This window comes from Pogoniulus pusillus, chromosome 14 (genome assembly GCF_015220805.1).
Source record: "Pogoniulus pusillus isolate bPogPus1 chromosome 14, bPogPus1.pri, whole genome shotgun sequence".
Lineage (NCBI taxonomy): Eukaryota > Metazoa > Chordata > Aves > Piciformes > Lybiidae > Pogoniulus > Pogoniulus pusillus.
In genome coordinates, this window is record NC_087277.1 from 20307873 (window position 1) to 20326274 (window position 18402).

At 60.2% G+C, this 18402-nt stretch overlaps 3 protein-coding genes across 5 annotated transcripts; 1 reads left to right on the forward strand and 2 right to left on the reverse strand.

Moving 5' to 3' along the window:
- Positions 1–290: 290 nt before the first annotated feature.
- PPP1R16A (protein phosphatase 1 regulatory subunit 16A) lies at positions 291–9737 on the reverse strand. Of its 3 annotated transcripts, none has more exons than XM_064154459.1 (11): positions 9610–9726; positions 5824–6664; positions 5103–5173; positions 3996–4141; positions 3814–3917; positions 3600–3724; positions 2670–2795; positions 2518–2593; positions 2311–2440; positions 1486–1645; positions 291–753 (listed from the first exon to the last, which is right to left on the reverse strand). In XM_064154459.1, exons 2-11 carry the CDS (start codon positions 6080–6082, stop codon positions 409–411), a joined length of 1542 nt encoding a protein of 513 aa, XP_064010529.1. In that variant the 5' UTR covers positions 6083–6664; positions 9610–9726; the 3' UTR covers positions 291–408. The 3 variants fall into 3 exon arrangements, with proteins under 3 accessions (XP_064010529.1, XP_064010528.1, XP_064010530.1); XM_064154458.1 differs by having other exon boundaries at positions 9606–9726; XM_064154460.1 differs by lacking the exon at positions 2311–2440 and having other exon boundaries at positions 455–753; positions 9606–9737.
- A 2651-nt stretch (positions 9738–12388) lies between these two features.
- FOXH1 (forkhead box H1) lies at positions 12389–16486 on the reverse strand. Its single transcript, XM_064154299.1, has 5 exons — positions 16355–16486; positions 15275–15370; positions 14337–14441; positions 13070–13589; positions 12389–12769 (listed from the first exon to the last, which is right to left on the reverse strand). Exons 1-5 carry the CDS (start codon positions 16484–16486, stop codon positions 12663–12665), a joined length of 960 nt encoding a protein of 319 aa, XP_064010369.1. The 3' UTR covers positions 12389–12662.
- Positions 16451–17782, forward strand: TMEM276 (transmembrane protein 276). Its single transcript, XM_064154463.1, has 2 exons — positions 16451–16781; positions 17205–17782. The coding sequence occupies exons 1-2, from the start codon at positions 16485–16487 to the stop codon at positions 17718–17720; spliced, it is 813 nt and encodes a 270-aa protein (XP_064010533.1). The 5' UTR covers positions 16451–16484; the 3' UTR covers positions 17721–17782.
- Positions 17783–18402: the final 620 nt, after the last annotated feature.

Here is an 18402-nt window from a genome sequence, read left to right on the forward strand (position 1 = left end):
GTCACCCATGGGTGCTATGAGTGGGTCAAAGTCACCTATGGGTGCTGAGGTGAGGCCAAAATAGGGCTGTTTTCTCCTGTGTGGTGAAAGGTGAGGAAGCAGTGGTGGAAGAGGCACTTTTGGGGGTGAAGAAAGGCCAAGAATTGGGATGAGGGGATGAGTGGGTCTTAGAGGTGTGTGTGGGGGCACCCACACATGCTATAGGGGGATGAGAGTCACCTATGGGTGCTGCAAGGCGTCAAAATGAGGCTGTTTCAGTTTTGCCACGCAATGAAAGAAGACAAAGAGGCAGTGGTGAGAGGCACTTTTTGGGGTGAGAAAGGCCAGAAGAGGCCAAAAGAGGCCAAAAAATTTAGGGTGGGGAGCACCCATGGGTGCAATAGGGGGGTAGAGGTCCCCCATGGGTGCTCACATCACCTTACAGCAGCGTTGCTTCTGTGCTGGCGGCTCCTCGGCCGGCGCGGTCAGTTTGAGGAGCGGAGGCTCGCCAGTGCCATCCCCGGTGCCACCAGTAACACCAGTAAGAGCAGTGTCACCGGCCTCCCCTGCTACGGTGGGTGTCGCTGGGTCCCCTCCAGGGGGGTGCTGGAGCTTGGTGGCCGCCCGGTGCCGCTTGAGGTCAGGGAGGGTGGCGGGAAGGTGGTGGCGTGGCGCTGGATCTGGCACCGGGTGAACGGTGGCACCGCTGCCACTGCTGGGGCCATGGGCACAGAGGGCGGAGCCGTTGTGGGGTGGGGAGTGGGGCAGGAGGTCCTGGAAGGGGCAAAGAATGAGAGTGGAAGGCAAGTCATGGCCAATGGGAGCCGTATCGTGACAGTGGCACCCATACTGCCTCTGTCATGATATACATTGCAACAGGGAGACTCACACTGCGACAGGGGGACCCATATCATGACCATCAGAGCCTGAACAGCAATGGTGGGACCTGAGTTGTGGCCACCAGCACCCAAACTGTGATGCTGGGACCTGAATCACAGCTGGTAGGACCCATATGGTGATGATGGGACCCCCAGCATGCTCATCAGGACCTGAGCAGCCATGGTGGGATCTGAACTGTGGCCAGTCGCAGATGGTAGCACTCATCACAATGGTGGGACCTGAATCGTAGCCAACAGGACTGACAAGGGTACCACTGAGACCTAAGTTGCAATAGTGGGACCCATATCATGGTCACCAGGACCCGTATCACAGCTGTCAGGATCCATATTGTGGTCACCAGGACCTATATCACGACTAGTGAGACCCAAACCTCAGCTGCCAGGACCTGAATCATTTGTTGGGACCCATGTTATGGTCACCAGGACCAGGACATCAGGACCACTGGGACCTAAATCATGGTCACCAAGACTCATACCATGACCACTGTGACCCAACCCATGGTGACCAGCACCCATATGGTGACCATTGGGACCCAATCCATGGTGACCAGGACCCACACGGTGAGGGCTGGGCCCCAGCTCGGCAGGACCCGTGGCGGTGACTCACGGCATCTGTGTGGCGCCGCAGCTCGGCGTCAGTCTGCCGGTCGTCATCGTCGTCGGTGCTGTCCCGGCGGGCGGCTCGCTGCCAGACGATGGCCTCCCGCTCGTGCTCCCGCCGGTAGAGGCTGGAGCGCTCCGAGACGCTGACCCTCCGCACCACCTTCCTGCCACACAGCCGCACACAGCACCATTCGGCCACCAAACCTCCACCCAAATCCCACTTCTGACATCAGTAGCCCCTGGAAATCCCAACTTTGCCACCAACCCCCCTTGAAATCCAAATTTTCCTGCCAAATATTCCCCAAACCGCCAAGTTTGTACCCAAATATTCCCACAAATCCCGTTCTTTTCCTACCAAATAACTCACAAAACCTCAAGGTTGTAACCAAATATCCCCAAAAGTCCCAGTTTTGCCACAAAACATTCTCTGAAAATCCCAACTTTGCCACCAAACCCCCTTGAGATCCCAATTTTCCTGCCATGTAGCAGGAAAGCTATATGGGCTTGGGCTTGTACCCAAATATCCCCAAAAGTCCCAAATTTTCCACCAGATATCCCTCCAAATCCTGAATTTCCAGCAAATACTCACTGCAAATCCCAACTTTTCAATCAGATAATCTCTCGATTTTTGCCACCAAACCCCCTCAGAATCCTAATTTCCACACCAAACATCCCCCAAGACTGTACCCAAACACCCCCCAGATGCCAATTTTTCAAGCAGCTGATCCCCTGGCACCACCTTCCCTGTGAAGGGTGGCACAGAGGTGGCTCTGGTGGGCTCCACATCGTGATCAGCAGTGACCTCACCATCACCGCTGGCACCACTCACCCACGGCTGCCAGCGCTGGAGGTGCGGCGCTGGAGAAGAGATTTGTGCCTATGGTGGGACCTCATCATGGCCTCATGTTTGTGTTTTAGCTCCAGCAGCTTGGCCCTCACGTCTTCGTCACCGCAGACATCTGCCACAAGCAGCTTGATGGCAGCCACTGGCACCACTGGCACCATGAACTCACCCTACTGTGCCACCAAAACTCACCCAAGGGAGTCTCATCTAGTACCGATTTGCTGTTGAGGTCGGCGCCATGGGCCACCAGCAGCTCCACCAGCTGCACCTGGAGTGGCCAAAGGGACAAGGTGAGGGGACAGGGGGTGATTGTGGCAAGTGCAACCGGTGGCATGGGCTCTCACCTGTCCCCAGCAGGCCGCGGCGTGGAGTGGCTGCCACCCGTCCTCATCCCGGCTGCCGACACTGGCCCGGTGTTCCAGCAGCAGCTCGGCAGCTTCCGTGTAGCCGTTGGCAGCCGCAATGTGGAGCTGCCAAAGGGACATGGGGACAATGCCACCAAGATGTCCCCAGCCACCTAGGGTGGTCATGGCTCCCCAAAACCCAATTCTGTCACCAAATACCTTCCCAGAATCCAAATTTTCCACTAATTATCCCTCAAAATCCCAATTTTGTCACCAAATATCCCACCAAATATTCCCCCAAGTCCAAAATTTTCCTTCTAGATATCCCTTGAAAACCAAAATTTTTCACCAAACATTCCCCCAAATCTTAATGTTCCCAATAAATACCCCTTCAAAATTCCAATTTTGCCACCAAATTCCCTCCAAATCCTAATTTTGCCACCAAATATCCCTCAAAATCCCAATTTTGACACCAAATATATCCTAAAAAAAGTCCCAACTTTTGCACCAAATATCACCAAAATCCCAATTTTGCCACCAAATCCCCTCAAAATCCTAAATTTCCACCATGTCCCAAATATTCCATTTTTCCACCAAATATCCCCCAAATCCCAATTTCCCCCCAAAATCCCCAAACTTCCCAACAAATATCCCTCAAAATCTCAAAATCCCCATCAGATATATTTAAAAATCCCAATTTTCCACCAAGTATCCCTCCTAAATCACATTTTTTCCAAATACCCTTTCAAAATCCCATTTTTCTTGCCAAATCTGCCTCAAATCCCCAAGTTTGCCACCAAGCTCCTTCAAAGTCCCAGTTTCCCTACCAAATCTCCCTCCCCTCCCCAAAATCCCGTTTTTCCCTGCCAGGATGTTTGAGGACCCTTTGGTGCCACCCTCCCCACCCTCCCAGTGTCATCCCCACCCTACCAAAGTGGCTTTGTGCCCTCTCGGCGTGTCCAAATCAGCTCCAGCTTCCACCAGCTGCTGGATCTCCACCATCATCTCCCTCTCAGTGGCTCCTCGAGCCTCCTCGATCTTCTCCTGGGTGATTCCTGGTGACAATGAGGAGGACATCAGGGGTGTCCCACCTGGCCCTCTCTGTCACCGTGATGCCGGTGTTGGCTGGGGCAGTGCCACTCACCCTGCTCGGCCATGGCGCTCTCCAGGCAGTCCAGGGTCACCTCATCCTCGCAGAGGTCATAGGGCATGTTGCCGTCGGAGTTGGTGGCCAGAAGATCGGCACCGCTGGGTTTGGGGACAAGAACCGGTGGGTCAGGGCCACCATCAGGTCACCACTGGTGGCCCCAGTGGCCCCCCAGGTACCGTTGGATGAGGAGCTGGACCAGGTGGAGGTGGCCACAGGTGGCGGCGGCGTGCAGCGGGGTCCAGAGCTCACTGTCGCGGGCGTTGACATCAGCGCCAGCATCCAGCAGCACTGGCACCACTGCCCCAGCGTCGTCGATGCAGCACTGGGGAAGGAGGATGAAGAACCAGTGAGGGGCACTGAGAGGGACTGGGAGAGAGCAAATGTCCCCAAAAACCAATCCCACAGGGATGAGTTTGAGGATTGGCACTGGGACAACCTGGGGTGGACAACTGGGTTGGTGGTGGCACCAGCACCTTGCCAGAGCTTCACTGGCACCAGCTCCATGCCAGGGCTTCACTAGGCTGACACTAGAACCAGCTCTGTGCCAGGGCTTTACTGGGCCAGTGCTGGCACCATGCCAGAACTTAATCATCTGGCACAAGCACCATGCCAGGTCTTCACCAGGCTGTCACCCAACCCCATGCCAGGGCTTCAGAGGGCTGCTACTGGAACCAGCTTCATGTCAGGACTTAACTGGTGTAGTACCAGCACCAGCTTCACACCAGGGCTTCACCAGACTGGTACCAGCTCCTTGCCAGGGCTTTACTGGGCCAGTGCTGACACCATGCCAGGTCTTAACTGTCTGGCACCAGCACCTTGCCAGGTGTTTACAACACTGTCACACAACACCATGCCAGGGATTCAGTGGGCTGGCAGTGGAACCAGTTCCACAACAGAGCTTAACTGGAGTGGCACCACCACCAGTTCCAAGCCAGGGCTTCACTAAACTAGCACTGGCTCCACAGCAGAGCTTCACCAGGCCAGTACCAGCACCAGCACCAGTTCCATGCCAGGGCTTTACTGGGCCACCACTGGCACCATGCCAGAGTCTTAACAGGCTAGCATTGGCACCACACCAGAGCTTTGCTGAGCCTGCACTGGAACCAGTTCCATGCCAGAACATAACTGAATTGGCACCAGTCCCATGCCAGGGCTTCACCATGCCAGCTACAGCTCCACGGTGGAGCTTCACCAAGCCAGTGCTGGTATGAACTCCATATGAGGTCTTCACCAAGCCAGCACCAATTCCATGCCATGTTGGTGCCATACTGGTGTGCCCTTACCTGGTGCAGAGCTGTGAGCCCATCCTCATTGCAGAGGTCAGGGCTGATCCCACTGGCCAGGAAGTGCCGGACTGTGGAGAAACAAGGGGTGGCTAACCAGGAGCCTGCTGGCACCGTGGTGCTGGCACCTTGGAGCACCACACCAGGGTGTAACCAGCACCTCGGAGCATCCCATGGCAATTAAAGCACCACCCAGGAGCATCCCACCAGGATTTAGCCACCACTTGGATCCTGACACTGACAAATGCTCAAGCACTGACTCTAAGGGGCTGGTTAGTTTTGGAGGGATACTTGGCAGGAAAATTGGGGGTTGGGGAGCTATTTGGTGGCAAACTTGGGAATTTTAGGAGCTATTTGGTGGAAAGTTGAGATTTTCAAGAACTATTGGTGTGATAATTAGGATTTTGGGGGGTATCTGGTGGCAAAATCAGGACTTTTGGGGATATTTGGTGCCAAAAATGGTATTTTGGGGGATATTTGGTGGCAAAACTGGGATTTGGGGGGATATTTGATAGGAAAATTAGGATTTTTAGGAGCTATTTGGTGGCAAAATTGGAATTTTAGGGGCTTCTCGTCAGGAAAACCGGGATTTTGGTGACAAAACCTGGTGGCAAAATTGGCATTTGGGAGGGAGAGTGAGAAAGTGGGAATTCTCATCTCAAAAATTCCCCATTTGGGGAAGTTTTAAGGGGTTTGAGGTCCCACCAGCACCAGTACTCACCTTCCTCAGCGTCGTGCCGGGCGGCGGCTTCCAGCAGCTGGACGCTGGCAGGGAATGTCACCCTTTTGGCGTTGGCATCGCTCTTCCTTCTCCTCTTTCTCCTCTCAGCTCCCACCTTGGATCCCTGCGGCTCCTTCTCAGCCTGGGCCCATTTTTTGAGCTGCTGGGCTCGGCGCTTCTGGGCGTGTTTCAGCCTCTCTGGGGTGCTGAGCCGAGCCACTGCCGGCATCTCCGCCACCAGCTCTGGGTGCTCCGCCATGGCCGGGGATTTGGCCAAAGGGTGGAGCCAATCCCACTGGGAATGGAGTATGGAGTTGGCAGCCCCTCCACCAGCATCACCCCCTTGGCCAAAAGGGGGAGGTTTATTCCTGTATCCCAAAGCTTTGCCGTGGCGGCACCGCCAGTTCTGCAGACTGGGATGGGTGTTTCGGAATCATCTCCCACGGTTCCAATTCCCGGTGTTTTCCAGCCAAAAAAAATCCCTCCCCAAAAGGGTGGGTGGAGGGGTTGGTTAAGCCACAGAGGGGCTGACCCCGTCCTGGCAGCTCAGAGTGGGATAGATGCGCTCGGCAATGCCGGATCCGAAGGCGGGGAGAAGGGTGGCCGGTGAAACACCCTCGGTCTGATCCCTGGTGCCTGCTTGCTGACGAATTATCCTGAGGAGCTGCTGCCTCCCCACTTTCTCGAAGTGCTTCCTGGTCATTCAGCAGCCAGCACCGCTCTGGAGGTACCAAGGAGTCGATAATCCGGCTGGGAATGCTGCCGGAACAGCAGCAGGTTGTCGGGATGAAGCTTTGCCCCGTTCTGTTTGTGGTGGGATGAGGTTGCAGGCGTCAAAATCCTGCCGGGAAAAGGAAAACGGTTGAGGGAAGAGAAGAAACTCGGCACGGCCAAAGGGATCCTGGCACAGTCCGGTAACTGCCGGCTGGATACGGTGAAACCGGGAGAACCTCGCCCCTGACGCCAGCATCGCCCGGCGGGCAGGGCGGGCCGAGCAGGAAAGGGCAGATTCCGGCAGAGCTGCGCTTCCCAAAGCCGCCTCCGAGGGCGAGCGGCCGCGATTCCAGGGGGCAAAGTCCAACAGCAACATTCCTCCACCTTAATCCCCGCCGTAAATCCCCAAGGAACGCCGGCCGGGCCGAAGCCGCCGGTAAATCCGCGGTGGGATTGAAGGAAAAGGGGTCAGCGGGATGCTGGGATCGGTTTGGGAATCCCACCGACGGTGGTTTGGCTGGGAATGGGTGGTGGAAAAGATGGGAAAAGTGGAGCCGACAACGTCAGCCCCTGGGTTTGGTAGGATTTCACCCCCAAAAAGCCCCGATGCCCTCCCCCAATATCCCCCAAAACACACTCAAAATGCACCAAATATCCCACAAAAATCCCCTCAACATCACACACGCATCCCGAAAATTCCCCAAAACGTGCCCCAAATCCCCAACAATCCACTCAAGACCTCAAAAATCTGCCAAAGCACACCAAATATCCCATAAAATAGGCTACATATCAACCTCCCCCCTCGAATCCCATAAAATAGGACATGCATCCCAAAAATCCACCCAAAATCACCCCACATGCCCCCAAATGAGCCAAAAGATGCACTCCATATCCCCAAAATTTGCCAAAATGCCCCAAACGTCCCCTCAAGCACCCCAAATATCCTCCAAAATACCCCAAATATCCTCTCAAAATCACCCCAAACACCCCCAAAATCAGAGGCACACCCCAAACGCCCCCAAAATTCCACCCAAAAACCCCTCAAAATCTGCCCAAATGCCCCAAATATCGCCTCAAACACCCCAAAATATCACCAAGAGTCCCCCCAAATCCTACAAAATCGGAGACATGTCCCAGAAATCCACCCAACTGCTCCAAAAAACATGCCAAAGACCCCAAAAAGCCCCAAATGTCCCTCTCAAAATACACCAAATGTCTTAAAAATCCCCCCAAATGTCCCCTAAAAACCACACACGCATCCCAGAAACACCCCAAACACACCAAAGACCCCCCTAAATCTGATAAATCACCCCAAATGTCCCCTCAAACACCCCAAGTGTCCCTCCAAAACCCCACAAAATCAGACACGTCCCACAAAACCACCCCAAATCCATGCAAACATGCCTGAGACCCCACAAATCTGACAAAGAGCCCCAAACCTCCCCTCAAACATCTCCATTATCCCTCAAAAGACACATTTCCCCAAAAATGAGATGCACATCCCCAAAATCCCCTTAACACCACCCAAATCCACCCAAAGACTCCAAAAATCTGACACATCCCCCCAAGTCCCCCTCCGAATCACAAGCATGCCAAAAATCTCCCAAAACACCCCCAAAATCCATTCCAAACCCACCAATTTTCACCCTCCCCCCCCCCACATTTTCCCTGAAATACTCCAAACCTCCTCCAAAACAACTATCCCACAAGCACCCCCCCCAAAATCCCCCCAAACGTCCTTGAAAGGCCTCAGATTTTCCCCTTCTCCCCACTCCAAGCAGCCCCCTAAGTGCCCCAAAGATTGCTCTGCGCACCCCAAGTACACCCCAAAAGAGTAACTGCCAAACACCACCCGGAATGTCAGAAGTATCCCACAAAATTCCACAAGATCCCTCAAATATTACCCCAAACACCAAACATTCCCCCCCAACTCCTCCAAATATCCCTGAGAGACCCCAGATATTCCCTCAATTATCCTCTGAACACCCCAAATTTTCACCAAAACACCTCAAATTTCACCCAAACCACCCCTCCCACCCCCCAAGGGCTCCCCTATGTCCCCAGGGCCAGGATGAGTCTGTCTCCAAGGTGTGTGTGTCCCCAGAGCTGACCCTCATTGGGTCCCCCTCCAAAAGGACACACACAGACACCCGGCCCAGGGGACTGTCTCCAGATTCCCCGTGAGGGGACCCCGGTGTCCCCAAGCCCCGCAGGCAGATATCCCCAGAATCCCCCCCCAAAAAGGGACCTTCATGTCCCCGTACCCCAACGGGGACCCCATAGTGCCAGGCTTGTCTTTGAGGGGATACCCAAGTCCCCAAACCCTAGGGGTTGGAGGGAACCGCGACAAAGCCCCCCGCTGAGGGGACCCCCACACCTCGGTGGCACCGGGGGAGACTGTCCCCAGGGTTACCCCCAAGGGGACCTCCATGTACCCAAGTGGCTTCTCCGGGTCTCCAAACGGCCCCCGTGGTCGCAAGGCTGGCCCCAAAGCGCCCTTCATGCCCCACTTTCTGTCCCCACAGTCACCCTCAAAGGCACCTCCACGGTCCCAGGTCACCCCACGGCCGCCGAAGGAGCCGCCTAGACTCAGGCTTGTCCCCAAGGCCCTGATCTGTCCCCTGCCCCAGGAGCCTGTCTGGAAGGGTACCCTCACGCCGGTTCCTGTCCCATGGGACCTCCCCGCCCCATTCCCGACTCCGATCACAGAACCCGCCCGCGGTTCCCATCCCACGGAGCCCTCACCAGCCCCGACCCTGCCCCACAAACACCCCCCAGGCACCGATTTATGTCCCCAAGCACACCCACAGCCCACGCAAGCCTCTCCCGGGTGGTCCCCCCATCCCCGCTCCCGCTGCATGGAGCCCCCCTCAACACCGACTTCGTCCACAGGACCCCCACCGGGCCCCGTTCCTGTCAGCAAGACCTCCCCCCGCCCGCGTGGGCCTGGCCCGCGGAGGCCCCGCACGCCAGTTCCTGTCCCATGGGGACCCTCCCCCAGCTCCGATCTTGTCCCCAGAGACCTCCCGGTCCCCATTCCCCGTTGCTGGCCTCCTCCGAGCCCATACATGCCGGTATGGGGGCCGCGGCCTTGCCCGCTCCTGCCGCGTCCCGGGGCGGAGCCGCCGCTGCCGCTCTCCATGGCAACGGAGGACACTTCCGGCGGCTGCCGGCGGTGTGCGCCCGGGGCCGCGGGAGGCAGGCAGGGGCTGGGTCCCGTCTGGGGGCGGCGCGGCGGCGGGCAGCGCGGGACGCAGTGTCGCCCTCTGGCGGCTGCGGGAGGGAAAGTCATCCTGGGGTCAGTGCCATCTCTGGGGCTGTTGTCCCCAGATCGTGTCCTGTGTTCCCTGTCCCCAGATCCTGTCTCTGTGTCCCCTCTATCCAGGCTGATGTTCCCAAGCCCTGTCCCCGTGTCCCTGTTGTGGGGTGTGGGGGGGAGAGGTCGGGATACGGGGACAGGGACATGGGACCAGGAGTTAGGGACACGGCGTGGGAACACGAGGGAGTCTGAGGACATGGACCCCGGGGTGGGGACATAGGGACAGGGGTGGGGACGAAGGACGGGGTGGGGACATGGAACAGAGGGTGGAGACAAAGGACAGAGGGTGAGGACAGGGCGTGGGGACATGTGGACGAGGGGGTGGAGACGTGGGTTCCCATGTGTGCCTGTCTCCCACACGTGTCCCCGCACCCCCGCGTGTGTCCCGTGTCCTCGCTCCGTGCGGGGCAGTGATCGCAGCACTCCCGGCACAACCCGCGCCCCCTAGCGATGCTTGGCTGCCAGCACAGCGCAGTCCCAGGGTAACCCAGCTGGCCCCAGCGCTGCAGCCCCGCCTCTCCGAACAGCCCCTTGGCACGGCTCCCTGGCACACCAGCGCTGCAGCCCCGCCTCTCCGAACAGCCCCTTGGCACGGCTCCCTGGCACACCAGCGCTGCAGCCCCGCCTCTCCGAACAGCCCCTTGGCACGGCTCCCTGGCACACCAGCGCTGCAGCCCCGCCTCTCCGAACAGCCCCTTGGCACGGCTCCCTGGCACACCAGCGCTGCAGCCCCGCCTCTCCGAACAGCCCCTTGGCACGGCTCCCTGGCACACCAGCGCTGCAGCCCCGCCTCTCCGAACAGCCCCTTGGCACGGCTCCCTGGCACACCAGCGCTGCAGCCCCGCCTCTCCGAACAGCCCCTTGGCACGGCTCCTTGGCACACCAGCGCTGCAGCCCCGCCTCTCCGAACAGCCCCTTGGCACGGCTCCTTGGCACACCAGCGCTGCAGCCCCGCCTCTCCGTACAGCCCCTGGGCACGGCTCCCTGGCACACCAGCGCTGCAGCCCCGCCTCTCCGTACAGCCCCTTGGCACGGCTCCCTGGCACACCAGCGCTGCAGCCCCGCCTCTCCGTACAGCCCCTTGGCACGGCTCCCTGGCACACCAGCGCTGCAGCCCCGCCTCTCCGTACAGCCCCTTGGCACGGCTCCCTGGCACACCAGCGCTGCAGCCCCGCCTCTCCGTACAGCCCCTTGGCACGGCCCCCTGGCACACCAGCGCTGCAGCCCCGCCTCTCCGAACAGCCCCTTGGCACGGCTCCTTGGCACACCAGCGCTGCAGCCCCGCCTCTCCGTACAGCCCCTTGGCACGGCTCCCTGGCACACCAGCGCTGCAGCCCCGCCTCTCCGTACAGCCCCTTGGCACGGCCCCCTGGCACACCAGCGCTGCAGCCCCGCCTCTCCGTGCAGCCCCTTGGCACGGCCCCCTGGCATACCAGTGCTCCCAGCCCACCCCTGCTCCGAGTCCCAGTGCGCCCAGACCACCCTGATCCTTAATCCCAGTCCCTCATCCGCTCGGCTCGGTTAGACCCGGCCGGGACTCTTTCCGCACCGCCTCGGCTCCCTCTGTGGGGTCCCCGCGGGGCAGCGACACGAAGGCGCCGGGACTGGGACCCCCCGGGGCGGGCGAGGGCTAGGAATGAACTGGGGCAGGTGGGATATCCGTCTGTGTCCCCAGGGCTCCCAGTACTGCCAGTGCCACCTCCCAACGCCACCTCCCAGCTGTTTCTAGTGCTCAGTGGTCCCCAAGGTCCAGCCTCACAGTCTCCTCCAGCCTGGAGTACCACCAGCGCCTCCCGTTCCACCGCTGCCAGCCCCACCACCCCCAACCCCAGTGCTCCCAGTCCCATCTTACCCACTTCCACCACCCTCAGTCCCAGTGCTCCCAGTCCCGCCACCCCCAGTCCCAGTGCTCTCCGTGCCATCACCCCCAGACCCAGTGCTCTCAGTGCCATCACCCCCAGACCCAGTGCTCTCAGTGCCATCACCCCCAGTCCCAGTGCTCCCAGTCCCACCACCCCCAGTCCCAGTGCTCCCAGTCCCACCACCCCCAGTCCCAGTGCTCCCAGTGCCATCACCCCCAGTCCCAGTGCTCCCAGTCCCATCACCCCCAGTCCCAGTGTTCCCAGTCCCACCACCCCCAGTCCCAGTGTTCCCAGTCCCATCACCCCCAGTCCCACCACCCCCAGTCCCAGTGCTCCCAGTCCCGCCACCCCGTCCCAGTGCTCTCAGTGCCATCACCCCCAGTCCCACCACCCCCGATCCCAGCGCTCCCAGTCCCATCCCCCTGCCTATTCCCATTCCCCCCCAGCGTCTCCAGTCCCTTTGTTGTGCAAAATCCCTGAAGTCGCCAGCCCGGCTCCGGCGTCGCCCCAGGGGAGAACACAGGACAACGGGAGCGGGGGGGGGGGGGGGGGGGGAGGGTGACAAAGGGGACAAAGGTAAGAAAGGTGACAAAGGTGCCTGTCCCCAGCCACTGGTCTCACCACCAGCTTTTATTCGGGGCAGGGGGGCAGCGTCACCATAGGGGGACGACAGGGACATTGGGGGGTGACAGGGGCACTGGGGACACACACAATGGTGTCACTCCGGGGGTGTGTGTGATAGGGACACTATGGGGGGTGACAGTGGCGTTCCCATGAGGGGAGGACACGCTTGGGGGTGTGCTGGGACAGTGGGAAGGTGACAGTGACCTTGTACGAGGGGGGACACCGGGGTGACATGAGGTGGATTTTCGGGGGGAGAGGAGCCCAAGGTGATTTCTGGGTGCTGATGGGTGCACCTCTCCCCAGTTTAAGGACTGGTGGCGTCACATATGGAAGGCAGGAGCCACAATGTCCCCAGGGTGACTCAGCCAAACATCAAAGATGCTTTTGTTGGGAGGGGGCATAGTCTGGGCCCCCACTCCACCTAATTCTGATTCCGGGGATGAGGGGGTCCTGGGGGGGGTTCTTGGGAGGGGTCCAGAAGTGGGGGGGGGCAAAACCCCCCAGTGAAAAGCAAGAAAAGGAGGGGGGGCGCTGGGGGGGGCCACAGCGTTGGGGGCCACGCTGGTGCTGTAGGAAGTGGGGAGCTGCCCCCACAATGGGGGGGATGCACTGGTTTGGGCTCCCCCCTTAGAGTTACAACTCGGGGAACTGGACCCACCTATAGGGACAGGGGGGCGCCAAGTGGGGGTGGGGAGGTGAAGGATGGGTGGGGACCCCCATGAATTACCCCCAGGGATAGGCTCCTCAGGTGATGATTTTGAGGGGGAGGCGTCAATCTGGGGATCCCCCGTGGGGTTACTACTAGGGGAACTGGACCCCCCTATAGTAGAGGGTAGCCAGGGTGGGGTAGGGAGGTGAAGGATGGGTGTGGACCCCCATAAATTACCCCCGGGGGGGTGGTCTTCAGGTGATGCTGATGATGGGGGAGGGGTCGCAAATTTTCGCCCCCCCTCTGAAAAATCCCCCAGTAAGGAAGCGATGGAGAAAGGTGGTGGAGGTTGAGGTGGAGAGGGAGATGAATTCAAAGGGTTTGGAGGAGGTTTAGGAAGGTGGGAGGGGGATTTAAATCTTGGGGGAGGGTAAGGACACCCCCGAAGAATAAAAGGAGCTAAATCCCGAGCGAAAAAAGTGTCTCCCCCCCGCGCCACAGCCGTGTTTTGGAGGCGCAGGGCTGCGGGGGGGATGCGGCTCACATCTACCGTCCAGTAATTGCCCTTGGCTTTGGGCTTGCTTGGGTCCTTCAGCACCTGCCCCGGGGGGAGGAAGAAAATTAGGGACCCCCCCTTACTGCTGCAACCCCTTGGGGAGACCCTCGGACCTCTCTTGTTGAGGAAGACGCCCACCAAATTCAACTTGGGCGTTAAGGTATGGGGATGGTACAGAGGGGGACCTCTCCCCTCCCCCACACTTGAAAGTGGTTTGGGGGGGGGAGGAGAGGGCACCCAGACGACCCCCCGTCAAAGTGGGACCACCCCGTCAAAGTGTGACCCACAGCCCCCCTCTGTCCTCAAGAGTTGGGTCCCCTCACCAAGCATTCGACTCACCCCAGGGATCTGCAGGTTGACCCCAGCCCTGTCACCCCCATCCCCAGTGCTCCCAGTCCTGTCACCCCCCAATCCCAGTGCTCCAAACCCCATCACCCCCAAACCCAGTGCTCCCACTCCCATCATCCCCAGTCCCACCACCTCCAGTCCCATCATCCTCAGTTCCATCGCCGTCTGTCCCAGTGCTCCCAGTCCCATCACCCCCAGTCCCACTGCTCCAAATCCCATCACTCCCAGTCCCAGTGCTCCCAGCCACATCATCCCCCATCCCCTTCCCCCCCCCCCCCGCCAATAACTTCCCAATCCCTTTTTCCATCCCCAGTCTTCTCCCCCACCCCCAAAGACCTCTGCCTTAAGACCCCCGCGGACACCAAGGGACCCTCCTAACCTTAGCCTTCCCGCCCCCAATTTTAGGGACCCCCCCCTAGATCTAAAAAGCCACACACACACCTTGGCAAAACAGGGGTTACAGGAGAGGTTGTGCCGCACTGAGTCCTTCCAGCCCTGGTAGCCCCCGCCAAAAAAGGGGAAGAGGCTGCTGAGCTCCTGGATGATCTGAGGGGGGAGAACGGAATTTGTTTTAGGGGGAGACACCCCCTAAATACCTTCCAACTCCCCTCCCAACCCCAAAATTAACGCTGGGGAGGGGGGGAAGGGAAGTGACCCGACAGACGATAGAGGCGACAGAGCGACAGACCCCCCGGCGCCATTCAGCTGCCTCCCCGCAGGGACATTTGCATCAGCACCAAATTCTACCACCCCCACCCAAGGGGTCCTGGGAGGGTCCCAGAGGGAGTGTGGGGGGTGTCCGGGGGGCTCCCAGAGGGGGTGATGGAGAGGAGGGTGTCGCGGATGGGGTCTGGGGGTGTCTCGGGGAGCTTGTGAGGAAGAAAGGTCCCGGAGGGTCCCTGTGTGGAGGTTCCGAGGTGCTGAGAGGTTTTGGGTGGTCCTTGGGGGAGCTCACGGGGGGATTGGGAGACCCTGGGGATGTGCCTTGGGGGTCCTGGGCGAGTGATGGGGAGAGGGTTCATGGAGGGGGTCTCAGGGAGGGCGGTAGGGTTGGGGAAGTCCCGGGGATGTTATGGGGAGTCCTGGAGAAGTGTCCAGAGAGGAGGGCTGGGGAGGGGGGATCGCAGGGGGGCTTGTGGGGAGACGGGGTCTTGAGTGGGGGCGGTTGTGGGGTTCGGAGTGGAGGAGTCCTAGGGGAGGTTTTGGGTTTGGGGGTCCTGCAGGTGAGTGGGGTTGTTCTGAGAAGGAGAGGTCCCGGAGGGTGGGGTCCCAGTAGGAAAGGTGCTGGGGTGGGAATTGGGAGGGGACGGTCTTGGTTTGGGGGTCCCGTTGGCCCAGGGTTGGAGGATGGGTCCCGGAGGTGGGGGGAGTCCCGGTACCTGGGCGAGCTTGAGCCGCCGTCCCGGTGCCGCCCGGATAACGAGAGCGATGAGGGCCAGGTAGGAGTAGGGGGGCTTCGGGTGCCGCCGGTAGCGCTGGGGGGGGGGGGCGGGACCCCCCTCGGGACCCCAACCCCCGGGACCCCCCTCCAGGACCCCCCCCCCGGGATACCCCCGCTCGGGGGGGGTCCGAACCTGAGCCCCGAGGTGCTGGAGGAGGAAGAGCAGGAGGTGGCGGTGGTGCTGGTGGCATGGCCTGGGGCGGGGGGGGGATGGACTGGGAGCACTGGGGAGGGGCTGAGATGGGCTGGAGTGGGGTGGGATGGGCTGGGGTGGGGTGGGCTGGGGCTAGGATAGGGACGGGACAAGCAGGGATGGGCTGGGATGGAGATAGCATGGACTGGAGTGGGCTGGGGTGGGGTGGAATGAACTGGGATGAGGATGGGACAAACTGGGATAGGCTGGGATGGGGCTACGATGAACTAGAATGAAGCTGGGACCTACTAGGGTGGACTGGGGTAGGCTGGGATGGACTGGGGGGGGACTGAAATGGAGCTACGATGGAGCTCGGATGGATTAGGGAGGGTGGAACTGGGATGAACTGGAGTGGAAGGGATGGTCTAGGGTGGGAGACGTGGGATGGGGCTGCGATGGAGCTAGGATGGTGCTGAGATGAACTGGGGTGGGTTGGGATGAACTGGGGTGGAAGGAATGGACAGGAATAAACTGAAATAAGGCTGGGGATGAACTGGAGTGAGAGGAATGGAATAAACTGGGATGAGATAGAATGGGATGGGATGAACTGGGATGGAGCTAGGATGGACTGGAGTGAGGTGAGATGGGGCTGAAGTGGAGTAGGACGGAGCTAGGATGGGTCTAGGCTGAACTGGAATGGGTCTGAGCTGAACTGGGCAGCCCTTGACCCGAGTGACCCTTCCCAAGCTCAAGTTCAAGCTCCTCCTGCCACAGGCTGGGAGCCATCGCCAGCTCCAGTCCAGATTGGGATGGACAGGGCCGAGCGGACACCGCTCCCCAGGGCCCGCCTTAACCCTAGGCCACGCCTCTGTCACGCCCACTCACCACATAACCACGCCTCCTTTGTACTTCCATTGGCTCCCTGGAGCATTTTCCCGCCCACTGCCTCAAAGGGACACGCCCATCCGCCCGAGGCCACGCCCCACTCAGCTCCTGGTCACACCTCCTGCAGGTCATGTCCCCGCCCGCTCAGCCCCTGGCCACGCCCCGTCCCTTCTCCTATTGGCAGACTCTCACCTGTCCACGCCCCTTCCCCGACTCCGCCCCCGCCGCCGCTCGCCGGCCGGAAGTGGCGGAGCCGGGAACGCGGGGACAGACCCCGGGGGTCGCTCCTGGCCTGAGCCCTCCTGCCCCGCCTCGGTGTGACTCCCCCGTCGGTGTCACCCCCCCATCCATGGGTGCTGCCTGCGGGGCCTTGTCCCACGCGGTGCTGGCCGCTGTCTGCCTGCTCTGTGCCCAACGGGCCCGGCAGGTCAGTGCAGGGGGAACTGGGAACAGCTGGGAGAGACTGGGGAGTGACTGGGGGGCGACAGGGGACCGACTAGAGACCTGGAACTGGGGCCTGGAACCCAGTTGGGGGACCTGGAACGGGGCCTGGCACCCAACTGGGACCTGGGGCTGGGACTGGGCCTGGTGCCCGCTGGGGACATGGTACCAGTACCCAACCGAGACCTTGGACTGGGGCTTGGTATCCAAGTGGGGACCTGGTATCAAGAGCAAGTCTGGCACCCAGTGGGGGACTGGGACTGAGCCTGGCACCCAACTCGTTTAATGTTGTCCAGACAGTCCTGTGCCCCTGGCTGGTTCAGTACCACTAGGCTGTTGCCTGGCTACCAGCCAACCCTGTGCCACTCACCCATGCCACCATGTCACCTCTGTCCCTTCTCTCTACCAGGTCACCGAGGGCCCAGCTGCTGGCTTCCTTCTGCAGGCCCTGACAGCTGCTAGTGATGCCCTGGCACCGCTGTGGCCTGTTGTTGTCACCAGGGGAGGTGACAGTGATCCTGACCCCTTCCCTGGTGTCTGGATCTCAGCCATGTTGGCTCAACCTTTGGTGGTTTTTGGCTTCCACCGCCTCAGTGGTGACCGAGACACCGCCAACTTGCTGCTGGGAGGTGCCACGGCACTGGCACTCATCACCGCTGTGACCACCAGCACTGGCACCACATGGGCACCAGCAGAGGGACACTTGATGGCAGTTCGTGCTGTCACCTTCCTTACCACCTGCAGCCTACTCACTCTTGCTGGCCTCACTGGCAATGGCACTGCAGCACTGGGTGGGCTCCTGATGGCTGCTGGAAACCTGCTGCCATCACCTGGCACTCAGCAAGAGTGGCACCCGTGGGTGCTTGCAGCGGGAAATTTGGCACTGGAGAGGGCACTGAGGGTGCAAAAGCTGGGTGTGGAGTGAACTGTGTGGCACCTCATGGCACCATGAAGCATGTGAGGAGTAAAGGTGCCATGTGGTGATGGTTCTATTGTACCTGTGGGATCATTGTGGGTGTGGGTGCCACCATGGGTGGCACCTTGTCAGAGGTGGCAGCCTCAGGTCCTTAGGGTAGCACTCTATGGTGGGGGACTCTATCATGGCACCCTGAGATCACTGGGATGGCACCTGGGGTTGGACTCTCTGTCATGGCACCCTTGAGTGGGGGACTCTGGTGCAGCATCCTGAGGCCCCTGGGATGGCACCATAGGTTGGGGATCCTTGCTGTGGCACCCTGAGGTCACTGGGATGGCACTTTGAGGTCCCTATGACAGCACTCTGGAGTAGGGGGCCCTGCGATGGCATCCAGAGGTGCTCGGGACGGGAGCCTTCTGTCACGGCACCCAAAGGCCCTTGAGGTGGCGCCGGGCTGCAGTGGCGCAGAGCCGCCCGCAGTGGGCGACACCGGGCAGCGCTCCGCGCTCGTCGCCCCGCCCCCTCCTCCAGACCACGCCTCCTCTGCCCCCCCCCCCAGTGCCCCCGGTGACGTCACACACCTCCCGCCCCTCCGTTCCCATCCCGGCAGGGGCCGGCGGCGGCGCTGAAGTTTGCGACTCCCGGCCCGGTAGGGGGCGGTGGCGGCGTTCCCGACGTGCGCTCTCATTGG